This window comes from Bactrocera neohumeralis, chromosome 5 (genome assembly GCF_024586455.1).
Source record: "Bactrocera neohumeralis isolate Rockhampton chromosome 5, APGP_CSIRO_Bneo_wtdbg2-racon-allhic-juicebox.fasta_v2, whole genome shotgun sequence".
NCBI lineage: Eukaryota > Metazoa > Arthropoda > Insecta > Diptera > Tephritidae > Bactrocera > Bactrocera neohumeralis.
This window is the reverse complement of record NC_065922.1, coordinates 7,237,107-7,251,567: the sequence shown is the minus strand read 5'-3', so window position 1 is coordinate 7,251,567 and position 14,461 is coordinate 7,237,107. Positions and strand designations below refer to the sequence as shown.

The 14,461-nt window shown below is 37.4% G+C and overlaps 2 protein-coding genes across 2 annotated transcripts in view; one reads left to right on the top strand and one right to left on the bottom strand.

Moving 5' to 3' along the window:
* Positions 1-14,461, bottom strand: part of LOC126758853 (nascent polypeptide-associated complex subunit alpha, muscle-specific form) — a 64,412-nt gene that overhangs the window by 43,456 nt on the left and 6,495 nt on the right. The gene's annotated exons all lie outside the window — the stretch shown is intronic.
* The window catches only part of LOC126758866 (uncharacterized), a 35,204-nt gene that overhangs the window by 14,725 nt on the left and 6,018 nt on the right, over positions 1-14,461 (top strand). Inside the window, exons 2-4 of the mRNA XM_050473281.1 lie at positions 7,836-9,523; positions 12,271-12,488; positions 12,579-12,731. Of these exons, the coding sequence (XP_050329238.1) occupies positions 7,987-9,523; positions 12,271-12,488; positions 12,579-12,731 (1,908 nt within the window). The 5' untranslated portion in view covers positions 7,836-7,986. The remainder of the gene's footprint in view (positions 1-7,835; positions 9,524-12,270; positions 12,489-12,578; positions 12,732-14,461) is intronic.

Here is a 14,461-nt window from a genome sequence, read left to right as displayed (position 1 = left end):
GTACATACATATGTACTGTATATGTACATATATTGTTTATATTATATTATATATGTACATATATTATGTATGTATATATTTCAAAACATCTGGCATAGTTATTTTTAAACAGTTTCGAGTATAAATAATATCGCAGTCAGCGCAGGTGTAATGATCAGCACAAATTAGCAAATCAATTTCTGAAGTTTTATCCGCCTTTCACATAATCCAATATCCGAACGGGCCACAATTACCATAATTTATTACACACACACACACACACACACATACATACATACAAACAAGTAGGTTATATTTTATTCTGATAGAATAATCGCATTTTTATGCTCGCTTATTAAATCATAAAATAAAATTACTGAAATACCGCGCAGTCATGAGAACCAAAATCGCAGGCACAGCTAGGCCATGACATCACCGAACACCGAAAACCGAACACCGACCACCGAATTACTTAGATTCGACGATTCGACTACAACGGATAATCACATTAAGCACGTATTTGCAAGCGCAATTATCTGAATTTGATGATCATTAATGTCAATTAGACTAATTCCAATTGAGTGATCCTGCTTGCCAAATGGGGGAGGAGGAGGCGGGCTGAAATATAAGCAATCTAATGAAATTTGCACAAAATTAAATGATTTTGACATAATGCTTATTTTAATAGACACATTAATGAATATGTGTATATGTCTGTTTGTAAGCATATGTGTGTATGTGTGTCTGTGCAAGTTAATGTGTCTCGACACAAAAAAGAACGTTTTGCTGCTTGGCAGATTATGATCAGCATAACAAATGTGTCTGCTGACATGACGAACTCGGATGTGGACGCCGCCGCTGCTGCTGCTGCTGCTGCTGCTGTGGCGGAGAACGTGACGCGCTTGACGCGAATAAGAGCAGCAATTACGTCTAGCATTGTTTGATTATGCGAGTTGTTGCTTTTTTCTTGTTATTGTTGTACTTTTATATTGATTTCGATTAGTTTACGTTTTTTCTTCTGGTTTTTTCGTCATCTTTGTGTTGTTGGCTTTTATTGTGCTAATCTGCAATATGCCATAAGGCCGCTCGTTTGTGGCTTAGAGTCGTCAAACTTGTGTTTGCCTTCCTGAATAATGAATATTTAATGTGCGCTTTTGTTGATGATGGCACAAAAGTGTTTGAAATGAAAAGTATAAATACTCGTCAAGTATTCTGAGTGTTTTGAAAACACACACACATACACTCATGCGAGCATGCACACAGAATTATCCGCAGCAAATGAATTGCGAGCGTGCAAATGGCAGCGAGTCTTGAAATACATATGCGCGGTGGAGCAAAACTCAACGCATGCGAGAGGAAATGCGTCTTTTTCTCTTATTCAAAGCGCAATTATATTATATCTGCAGTTCTTGCTTGTGAACAACCCTCGCCATATCACTGGGCACGCGCATCCAATTTAGATTTTGCCACAGCCAATTAATATTAGTCACACTGTAGCATGGAAATAGAACGCGCAATCGTTTAGTTTTGCGCAATTAACAACCGAAATTATAGCAAAGTGTTTGTCAATGATATATCTGTGTAATTTTTCACAAAAATATTTTGTATTTTATATTTATCTTCCATCTATCTATCGAGTGATGAAAACATGTTGTGGCGCATATAAATTAATTGTGACAATGGCAGGCCACACCTGTTTTCTTATATTATAAGTTTTATTTCTTTCTTAACCATTTAACTGTATGTATATAATACAGTTAATGCAGCCGCAACAACAACTCAAGGTCATAGCAGAAGAAAGCCGGTTGCAGTGTGCTGTGTCTACGCGGCCGCCAGTAACAAGCTGCTGGCTAACAGCTTGCTAGGGCACTAACGCCAGCAGCAACAGTTTACCGATTGAAGTTGTTGCTTTTGCAAGAGTTTTGCTGTTTTTTTCATTCATTTTTATGTTTCGATTTGCGCTGCCAAAGCAATTCATTATCGAGCGATGCAACCACAACGTGACAATGACAGACGCTGCTTTATCTATTAATTTGCTTATTATTAGTTCACTTGTTTAACGCTTTTATAAAATACACTGTGTTAGCAGTTGTGGTGGTTGCTATATCTGCGCGATGGCGGCTCTCACGCTACTTTGTTTTGGACTTTAGCTCTAAACTAAGCATAAATAAATCTATTAATTGGCGGTGGTACGCAGTTTGCTTGCTTAGACTTTTCGTTTTATTGCATTTAAGGCGAAGCAATTGAAATAGTTGGTTTGGAAGCAGTTTGTCAATGATTGGCGCTCTCTAACAAAAGACTTAAGCAACGAACTTGCAGTGTTAAGAAGGAGCATTAGCTGATTAGAAGTAATGGTTGTGTTGTTGAAATGCGAATGCTGATTAAAATTTATTAAAAATAATGAGATTTATTTTTAAATTTTATTTGTTTTTGAATTGAGCTAAATGTTAGCTGCAGTTTAATTTATAAAGATTACAATGAAAACTAAAATTTTTGAAATATTTTGTCATAATTTCGTTTTGCAAAAATTTATTGCACAAAAATTTTTAGTAAGAAAAATTGCTACATACATATAAATATTGATTTTAATATTTTTTTCAAATTTTCATGCTTGAAAATAAAATTAGTGTAGGCTTTTACTTAGCAAACATGCACAATTTTTATTAATCTTTCGGTCGGTATGCTTAATTTCCAAATTAATAAAATATCATTGGAACTTTTCAATCAATTTATGATAATAAAGTAGATTAAACAAAACTAAATGGCTTATAATGGCTACAAAAAAAAATAATATGTATGTGATGGAAAGCCACAAAAAAAAAAATAATAACAAAATATTATTGGGATTTTTAAATAATTTTTATGATAATAAATTAGATTAAATTAAACGAAATGGTAACCCATTTTGCGATGAAAAACTTTTGATAAAATATAATAAAATATTTTTTGGATTTTGAAAAAAATTTTTATTATAATAAAATAGATTAAATAAAACAAAATGTTTTTTTTATAAAAAACTTTTTAATGTCAAAAATTATTATTTTTTTCATTTAATTATTTAATTCGCCAAAAACTAACTATTTTTCTATGGTTAAGGGGGTATTCTACGCTAGAATTTTGAAAAATTCAATTTTTTTTTCATATATTTAAAGTTTAGACCCTTAAGAACATATAGAACATTATTTTAAGAGCTACAGTTACTTTAGTGACGCAGTACCTAGCCCGGTTCGGCCGTATCGAATTTTTTAAACGCGTTTTTCTCGAAACTACTTTTTTCCACACGGTACCGGCATTATCTCAAGTTCTATACAACCGATTTACTTGAAATTTTGTGTAAACCTTCTTTATATAATCCTTTATCGTTCCTACCAGCATCGTGTCAAACTTTTTGTTTTTAATATTTTAAAAAAATTCAGGAATTTCAAAAAAAAAGCGTAAAAAATGATTTTTATTTTCAGGCAGTCGCCATTTTTCAAAAATTTTTTTTTTCGTGTTCCCTGAGGTAGGGACTATAACAGCATCCTTACAGATTAAGAATTTCTTTTGATTTTTTTTTTCAGACCACCAGGAGAGTCAGGATTAATGTCACCAGGATGCGCCATTTTTTTACACCTGACAATTTTCAAATATTTATATTTTTTTGTATAATTTTTTTTCTGTATTCTTAAGATATCAATAAAAACATCATAAAAAAATGTATAGTAAAAATATTTTTTGGTTTTTTTTAAATAAAATTCAAAAAACTGCCCAAAATTTAATTTCTAGACTAGAATACCCCCTTAAAAAAAATTAATAAAAACAAAATTATCCAATAACACTTTTATTTAAGAAAACATAATTCTTTGTTTGTATTTGTATTTTATTAAAAAATATTAAAAAAAAAAACAAAATGGATTATGAATATGAATAATGGAAAACTATAAAAAAATAATAATAAAATAGTTTTGGGTTTTTTCAATAATTTTTATAATAATAAACTAGAATAAACAAGACAAAATGGGGTTTCTTTGACAAAAAACTTTTTAATGTCAAAAATTATTTTTTTTATGGCCAAAAACTAAATTTGTTAAAAACTTGATCCAATTACACTTTAATTTAAAAAAACATAAATCTTTCATTGAAAAAATTTGTATTTTTTTTAATCTCATCTAGCATATTAATTGGTCTCTAAATATAATAAAATCATTTATTTATAACTTCGCGAATAAGTCTATATAAACACGTTTGCCGAGCGGTATTACCAAATTATGTCAATCGAAACAAGTTTCTTTGAGCCACTAACAACAACATGTTTTTAAATGTACGTAAAATATGAGGATTGACAAATTTTACCGGCTAACGGCAATCAATCATGCAAACAAAAACATCAAGAAAAGCAAATAATGCACACATCTTTTGTATGTTATGTTAAATTGACAGGCAGAGAAGCGTCCAAAAATTAGCTATGCTTGGCAAATTGCTACAGTTATGTATAAAAAAATATACACAAAAATTAATATGAGTAATACTAGTGAATAATGAAGAATTTTTCTTTGTATATATATTTTTTTCATAGAGGAAGCAAGCTGCAAAATTTGTGCGTGCAGATATTAACAATAAAAAACTAATCAAATTTGGCGCTTAGAGCAGCATTTAATTCAAAATTTTCACATTCTATGCAGGCATGTATTTAGTAAATATGAATGTACATATATCGTCCAACACATCGCATCTGAAAGCATTGCGCATTAACCATTTTCAAAATCCGCACATACATATGTACATGCATTTATTGTCTCGTAAATTCCGCTAAATCTCCGCGCGCTGACAATTTTCAAATATTTTTTATGAATGCGAGAATTTATGGCCGGTTGGTGCACATTTTTGCGTGTAAAAAATAAAACCAAACCAAAACAAAGCAATGCCGCTCTGGGCTAAGCATGTGTGTGTGTGCGTTGGCAGGTATGCGCCTGTAGTTGTGTTTGTTATCGCACAAAAAATATTTGTAAAGCAGCCAAGTTGAACGAAGAAATAGCAAATTCTGCCGCTACGACAACAACAACAAGAAATAACAAATGCAAAATAGAGTGCATAGGTATTTCTTTGTTGCTGTTGTTGTTGCTGCACAATATAATTACGCCGCAACAGCTCTCTTGTCCCAGCACTGGGACTGTCCGCTGCTGCAGTTATTGTTGTTTTTGTTGTTGTTGGCTTGGCTGCGCATGCGTTTATTACATTCGAATTTAAATTTTCAAATTGATTTGGATGGTCAAGGTTAGACAAGGCGCTTTGTTGTGGCCATATGTTGTTAGATACATACATACATAGATATATCGTTTTATGCTGCCGACTGACCGCAGAACAACTGCACGCGGCTCATGTGGCCACAGTTCGCTCTGTGCGAAAGTAAAGTAAAGTAGTTCTGTTGCTTTAAACACACAAAGGCATGCATTCACACAGCAATTTCTATAGGTGTGTGTGTGGGCAAGGTGGACACTTATGCTATAATACTCTGAGAGAAATCACAAATAGTCGGGTCTAACCACGTTTAAAACAGCAATTTGCTTGAAGAAGTAGGGATGAGAAATAGAAATGAAATGTAAGCCCATTTATCGATTATCGACATTTGATCGTTGAAAGATCATACCTTTTTTTGACAAAAAAAACGCATAAAAAATAAAATTCAAAATTAAAGAAGGTAAGCGTGCTCGTCTTCAGTTAACAACAACAACTGGTACGAGCACTAGTAAAAGCATCCAAGTCTTTTATTTGGCAAATTCGCGAAAGTAGCTCAAGTCAACTTAAATTAAGGGGTTACACGGGTTTACGGGTTTCAAAAAATCATATTTTTATTGTCTTGTTAAAAGACCTCTAGAATATTATCCTAAATTTTCAAGTTGATCCGAGTAATAGTTTCTATGATACAGCGTTGAGAACTTGTGCGCTCGAGGCTGACTAGGCTTAGTGTGCCTTTAAACGCTTTGGCTCATAATTGTGTTTTTGAAGTCGGTTGGCAGGATTTATCGAAAATTACTCAACCGACCGTCATGAAATTTTACACAGGTTTTTAAAATACAATTCTTAAATATTTGAACGAAAGATGTTTTCTATTACAAATCGATGAAATTTCGCGAAATTTTCATTTATTTATTTAATATTTGTCAAAAATCCAATTTTCAGTTTAACATATTAGGTTGTCAAAAAAGTCTTGCGGTATTTTCGCTAGTTGGCGCTGAAAGCGCGTAGTTCTAGTTTTATTCGTCGCATCGGGTCATGCTATACCTTTTTGGAAAGCTCATTTCACGCGCTAACACGTGTTTGATCGATTGTCGTTTCTTTTAAGTCGTTCGTGAGTTATAGCGTCGCAAACATGGAGCAAAATAAAGAGAAAATACGGCATATTTTACAGTACTACTACGATAAAGGCAAAAATGCATCTCAAGCCGCCAATAAAATTTGTGCAGTTTATGGACCCGATACAGTTTCCATTTCCACCGCACAACGATGGTTTCAACGTTTTCGCTCTGGTGTAGAGGTGGTCGAAGATGCGCCACGCTCCGGAAGGCCTGTCGTCGAAAATTGCGATAAAATCGCTGAATTGGTCGAAAGAGACCGGCATAGTAGCAGCCGTAGCATCGGTCAAGAGCTGGGCATGAGTCATCAAAAAATCATTTCAATTTCAATAAAAAAAAAATCAATAAAAATACCGCAAGACTTTTTTGACAACCTATTATTTTTTTCCAAAAATTTCAGAATTTTTTGTTAATAGTGTATGTTTGTAACAACAAAAAGTTCTAATAAAATTTGTAATTTTTATGAGAAGAAAAATTTTTAAAAAAAGGACTGGTTTTTACCCCTTAAGGACGGAGCCTGCTTTAGAGGCTTTAAAAAATCGAGTTTTTTTGAGGATTTTTTTGGGAGGGAAAGAATTAATTGATTAAAGCGAAATTTTTAGGGTTTATAGTTATATATTTAGACATCATCCGATTTTTCCATTTTTTGGATACGAAATCTTTGATATTCTGCCTTTGGGAAGTGATTGCCCAATGCATCTCGCATGTGCATTTGTCAGACGGCGGGCAGGATCAGAGCGCAGTTTCTATCGGAAACTAAAAAATTCAAAGAGATTCGTATTTGTTTATAACTTATCTTCTAGTTAAAATAAGAAAATTTCAAAAAAAAAGTGTAAAATTCTAAAATATTTTAAAAATTAAAAAAAGTGGTTTTTGATCAAAAAATTGTACAAACTTGACTTTTCTTATTTTTTTAATTTAAATAGAAGATAATTTAATGATAAAGATAATAAACTTTGCCTCAATTCGACATTTAGTTTTTTTTTCTATCCTGCCCGCCAATTAAGAAAAATCGTAAAAATGAAATACAGAAAAATCGCGTGTCAAAGTTTTCGCTTTCTGCCCAAGCGCTCAAATATCTGTTAGACGCTCGGACACTATTTCCCTTCTAGCTTCGACAATATTTCCAATTTCCATCTATAACTTTGGAGACATATTCTTATACAATTTTTAAAGAGATTTAAGCAAAAAAAAATCGATTTTTGAAGCTTCTAAAGCAAGCTCCCACCTTAAAGAGGCATTTTTAGTTATTTTGTTTCAGTTATTCGGGACTTTCGGAATTTTATTTTTCATCTGCTTAGACTCACTATTTCTAAAGTGCAATAAATTGCTAACAATCAATATAGCTAACTTAACCTCAGACAACTTACGCTACTTTAAACTGTAGCTCGATATATTTACATAGTATTTTCAATTTTAGCACAATTAAAGATATTTACACATTTATTACAAGCTATAGGTCATAAATCGAGAAAGATATAAATCACAATGTTTTTAAGCCGCATCTTTCTTTCTTTATTTCAGTTTCAAACGGCACTTTGTAAGGAAAAGATGAGCCACTTGGTCGTTTAAAGAGAATAAAAAAAATAAAAATTACAAAAAACATTTGAAAATATTTACCATTATAAGGAGTATATAAACAAACGTGCATACAACAAAACACACATAAGATACGATGTTTGTCAACAACGCAAAGACACACAAAATGAGTGGTCTACGACTACATTTTACAAGCATTTCGCTGGCATTTGTCATCCTCACGTTGCTCATCGCTTACAGTCAAACGTCCAGCGCGGCGAATTACGATGGCGAAGGCGGTGCCAGCGAGCTCGGCTCCGCGGGCGATGGCGGTGGTGGCGGGGGCCTAAATAGTGAGATAGTGAGCGGTAATGACGAAATCTATGAAACCGCTGTGCTGCAACAGGACATGGAGGAGCATGCGAAGCGCCAGAAGCTATTAGAAGAAATGCAGGAGATCACTGAGCTGGAAGGAAATGCCGATTCGGCTGCAGCACCCACAGCCGCCACCTCGGCACAGCCCTATGATATGAGCAATGAGTCTGTGAACACGATAAGAGCGCAAGCGCGTATGGATGACGTGATGACCGACTCGCAGGAGATCGAAATGATGGACAGCAGTACCTTAATGAACGGTAGTGCGGCCCGAGCGCCCATAGCATTGCCACCAACTGTATTGCCGCACGCAATGAGCACAATGATACCTGCCTACGTGCGTCAGGGTAAAGCTGAGCAATTTCCGCGCACCATTAGCGGTGGCAGCGTGTCGGTTGAGGAAGCAGACGCCAATGTCTCCGCTTCCGATTATGTGGAAGACGAGGAGCACATGCACGTGCGCACGCAGAAGGCGCATAAAATCGATCCGATCGCAATGAAATTATATCACCACAGCAACGCAGATGCGGAAGATAATATGCTGAAGGATCAGCAACCGGCGCCGCCATCCCAGCACGAGCAGCAGCAGCAGCAGCATGTGGCGCCACCGCAACCGCGCACGCAGCAGCTACACCCGAACAGCTCGGACGAGGACTATTATGAAGACCCACAGGATAGCTTGGAAAAACTGCAATTGCATCAGCACCAGCACAAAGGCAGCGTAAGGCCAACAATGGCGCCCGCCTTGCCACTAACACCGTCGCCGCCCATCGCAGCACAGCCGAAGTCAGTGTCCGACGTCGATGTCAATGTTGCGCGCCAGCAACCAGCTGTGCCACAGGCACGTGGCGCCGCTTGGACTACAAGTGGCCCGCTAATGGACGCCGCAGCCACACCAACAACAGTGGCAATACCGGTATTCGGCGAGAATGCAATCGATGCCATCACACCGAACATTGCCGCAACCACCAGCTCAGCGATGGCAACAGGTTTCGATACAGAATCGGCAGCAGCAGCAGCAGCTGCTCTTTCCACGACAATGCAAACACCAACAACAGCAACCACAACAACAACAACGACAATAACAACAATGCGCCCAGCAGGTAAGCAGGGCAAACAAATAAATATATCGCGCGGCCGTAAACTGCTGCCACACGAACAATTACGCAACTACATCGAAGATGCGTACATTCGAATGCCGCTAGCCGTCATCGTCGACCCGTCGGCAGATGCGCTGGAGAAGACGAAGGCGCTGTGGCGTGAGGCGCTACGCACCAATCTAAATATAAAAATTGTGCTCGTCTCGCTGAATGCCTCAGGTGAGTAAACGTAAACGTAAACACAGCCTACAGCTGCCCACATACATACACACATACACAATTGTACGTGCGTGTGTAACCACTTTAAGCTTGAGTGATTGCTTGGCTTGCATGAATGCGCGATTGCGCCAGATTTGTATGGCAATAAGTGGAGTGGTTTAGCGTAATCGCTTTTAATGGCGCGCTTAGCGTGCGTCAGGTGCTGTCAACAATTTCGGAAATATGCGTACGAAATATTTCGCACTCCCAGCAATTAGTCTATATAAGCGAATAATTTGTTTGCTATTTTCAAGTTTCCAATATTTGACATTTTATCGGCTTAAAAAATGTTATTATTTTCATTGTAAACTCCAAAATGAAAGTGAAAGCTTTCCTGCACAGTGGATATTTTCTGGTACAACAGAAAGAAAAGAGTGACCACGAGACAATTTATTGTATCAACTATTTAGGATGCTAAAAAATAATGCTTTCGGTGCATTGCCAAGACCAGAAATGTAAGGAGCAGCCCACGTAGCAGTACGTTTTTTTTTTTTTTAATTAATGTGAAAGTTTTCCTTAAAAAAAAATTTATATTAAAACATTTTTTGGCAATATTACGATTCTTTCGGCGGTATTTGTCATGACATGTAACGAAAAACAAAAAAAAAAAACAAAATAAGAGTGAATTGCATATAAAATTGTGGAACTTTAAAGTGAAATATCTCTATCCATCTGTACCATCAAATCTCGGCGCCGAAAGAATCGTAATCGTGCCCATTTTTTTAATAATCTTAAATAATTTTAGTAAAAAAAGAATTTGAAATATTTTTTGAATTTAATTTCGTGGCATGGCACCGAGTGCGTCCTACCGAACAGTCCTTAGCCGGATTAGTCTTTTCAGGTGTTAAAGACTTATTATTTTTCATATTTTTGAGCACATGAATTAAAAACCACAAATATAGCAAGCAGCCCACGTGGTAGAACGTCACTTAATTTGTTTATTTAATTGCTGCTTTTCCGTAACTTTTTGCATATTTTAGTTTAGGAAAATTTCCGTGGAAATTTTTTGCTTTCAAACAGCAAGTAATAATTACGATGAGTCACAAAAATGGCAACAACACAAATTTTCTGATGAAAAATCTCAAAAATTTAGCTACTGGGGTGATCAGCTAACAAATTCAAATATTTACGTGGAAGCGATTGTATATATTTCTACACACTACCTAACAAAAAGTGAGGCTTTTAGAGAAGGAAGAAGCATCGAAAGCCGGTGTGCTGAACTTTAATCCGCTAAACCTTACCTACTCCCAACTCATGGCTCAGCCACGGGACTAAGTATTACTTCATGAGAGAGAAAAAGACATTTAAGTCTCTATTGCACGGACTGACTGACGCCTAATAAGTTGTAAATGTCTCAATCTTATCATAAATAGAGGTGACGCTTCGCAGACAGCTTTCCATCTTACAGAGGACTCGGACATAAGAGCAGTCAAATTTTCCACCGTGAGACTACCTCCAAGTGTGATTTTCAGCTTTTTCTTTATACTTGAAAACCGAGGGCAATGATAGATTACGTTCCCACGACAGTCGGGTTTACGTAAACGGAACGGACCCGAATTGTTTATCCGGTCAAGGACTGTCAACTCGTCAAAATTCTACCGTTACCACAACAACAACATAGAATACGTGCTCATAGTCTTCTATACACGCTGTACACGTCGGACAATATGGACTAAAGTCATGACAATATTTGTACAGGTAGCTTGTAAAGCACCCATGGTCAATGGTTTGTTCGGAAAATAAAAAAACTGATTTTCTTCCGCCGCGACTGTACTTCGGAGCGTGCGCGCACAGGATTCGGTAGAGTGCGTTCCTAGCTAACGAACGAGTGGCTGGTCAGTTGTCTCCAAGCACCTGGAGAGTCAGGACAAACATTTTGGCGCGCCGTATTTCTGTGAGTGGTGCTGGTCGAAAATGCAGCGTGTACCCGATTAAATTTAATATGATCAAGCAGGCTTACCCAGATGTTGCTTTAGCAAGAAGTGGTGTGTTTCCCTGGCACCAGGCGTTTTTGGAGGGCCGGAAAGAGGTCGCTGATGAAGACTGTGATGGGAGACCTGCGACAAACACCGACAATGTTACTCGTGTGCACAAAGTTTTGAACTCAAACCTCCTGGACAAACCGTCAACGCCAAGTTTTACGTGGAAGTCCTCAAGAGACTCAAACGAAGGGTCAATCGGGTCCGACAAGACATCGCAGCCGATTGGTAGTTGCACCACGACAACGCTCCGGCTCACACCGCCTTTCTTGTGAACAGCTACTTAATCAAGGTCCGCATCGCAACGCTTCCGCAGCCGCCCTACAGCCCAGATGTGGCCCACGGACTTTTTTGTTTCCTTGCCTGAAAAGGCCGATGAAAGGCAAGCATTTTGAGACGACAGAGAGGATCCAAACAGCATGCACCTCGGCTCTTAAGGCTATTACAGGGACGCCTTCAAGGCCTGGAAATCGTGCTGCATCGACACAGAAGCAGTCTATTTTGAGAATTTTTAAAAAATTCAATCAATAAATGTTTTTAAATCGTCCCAGTCCTATTACTTTCAGAACAAACCCTGTATTTGCCTTAACGCATTCTATATTATATATTCTTCAACTCCTTTAACTATACTTTAGTAGCACTTAAGTGAGTTGGTGTATGCTTCTAGAGTTACTAATTATGATTTAACTGAGTGCCACAATCATAAATTAATGTAAAACTATTTTCTAGGTATACCGGCCGCCTATAGCTTCAATAATACGCGCCAATTTCTGGCCGGCTTGAACAGCATCAAGGTGAAAGATGGTGGCAATTCGTTTGTCGGCATTGTGCATGCCTCGGAATTGGTGCCATACGACAGCGCCGTCTTCATATCAACCGCAGCGATACCGCCGCACACCGAGCTGGTGCAAGATGCCGCCATAACACTGCTGAAAAAGCGCATTAGGGTTAGTAAGCGTGCAAAGTATTTTTTTTTTTTTCATTTTTAAATTTAAAATTTATTTACAAATTTTCTTTGAATCGTTTGAATGCTACAGCTCTACCTCATCTGGTATGGTGAACGTTCGGCCAGTGAAAACGAGACACAGGAGGCTGTGGGCGGCATACTCGGCGAGGTGGCCATACGTTCGGGTGGCGAAGTACTGCATCTGGTGGGTAGCGAAAACTCGCAGGAGCTGGAGGGCAGCACGGTAAGCGCACATTTCTCTAACATACACACACAGGTACGCACATGTGAGGCATTTCAGATAAGGAGCGCCTTTCCCACTCTCATTCGGCGGTCTGACATGTGTACCGCTATTGGGGTATAGCGGGTAATTGATTGATTGATCGCAAACGAGTTTACAAATGTGCTGGCGTATTTTTTGTTGTTTGTTTTCTGTTTTTGTTTTACTTTTCCACTTCTTGTCAAGCGGCGGTGCGCAAATTTAATTGCCATTTGTAATTATAATTGCTTATACAACGCTCGCCAGCCAGCTAGCCGCTGCCGTGCTGCTGCGGCAGTACCTTAGTTGCTAAGTAGCGTAGTTTTTCTTTTCCAATTACAAAACAAGTACAAGTTTTCAAATGCAATATTTATTATAAACGTTGTTGTTGTTGTTGGCATTATGAATGTTTACGCGGTGCCTAGTGAAAATGGCAGAAAATCACAACTGAAAGCTGAAAACTTGTTTAAATGCTAAATACCACTGTTAGCCGTTAATAGCGCTGCCACTGCTGCTACAGATTGCCGGCAGCTTGCGGTTGTGGTTGGGGTTGCGCACTCAGCTATCCAGTTATGCAGTTTTGATGGCAAGCGCGATATAGTCCAAGTCACGGGACAGTGGCAAATTTCACAATAAATTTTAGTGAATTCCAAGTGGCACATACTAATTTTGCAGGGGTTGAGTTTTTATTTTAAATTTGATAAAATTAATCAGAAATAGTGTTGAAGCTAAAATTCAAAATCTTTACTTAAAAACTAAACTAGTCATCAAAAATGCTTGTGAATGTCACCAGGGTGCGAAAACGAGGTTTAACCAACACAACACTGCATGATGGCGGTGTAAACCTAGCATTAGGTCAAGCGTTATAAAAGCGAAATTGGAGGTAAAAAACACTGGTAATTAAATACGTTGTCATTTGGAAAATCAACGCACCATGAAGTTGGTGGAAAACGCTTGAAATTGAAAGCGAGCTAAAAAGCTGGCTAAAAAACACACACACACATGCATGTATAAAAATATTTTTATACCCTGAACAGGGTACATTAAAATTGCTACGTAGTTTGTAACATGCAGCAGGAAACGTGGAAGGCGCTAGAACTCAGTTCCCATGACTATCGGGTGCAAATAACCGGTACATAACCGGATTATTATCCGATACAGAACTGTCAACTCTGCAGTACTCTTCGAAATTGGCTTGACATTCGGGTATAAATAACCGATACATAACCGGATTTTTATCTGATATATGATTCGAAATTACTTCACGACAACAACAACAACCTTATAAAGTGTATAAATAACATATCAGCGTGCCGAACTGAGTCAATATACCCAAATGCGTCTGACGGCCTGTGTGTATATACGGGTACAATTCCCTCAGTTTTTGAGACATCATTCTAAAATTTTACACACATTCTTTTCTCAACAAAAATCTACACATTTGTTGAGACCTGGACCACTATAGTATATAGATACCATACAAACTAATGAAAATCTATTCCTTTCAGACAAGGTTTATATTTTACGAGCTATTTTCACGAAATTTAAAACGAATTATTGTACAAGGCAACGGTACATTCTCCGACTAAATTGTTGAGATCGAACCACTATGGCACATATGTACATATGTAGCTGGCATACAAACTGGCCGCTCAAAATATTTTTTTTTATTTGTGAGGGGTATCGTAACGTCGGTAAAACAGACGTTAAATGAT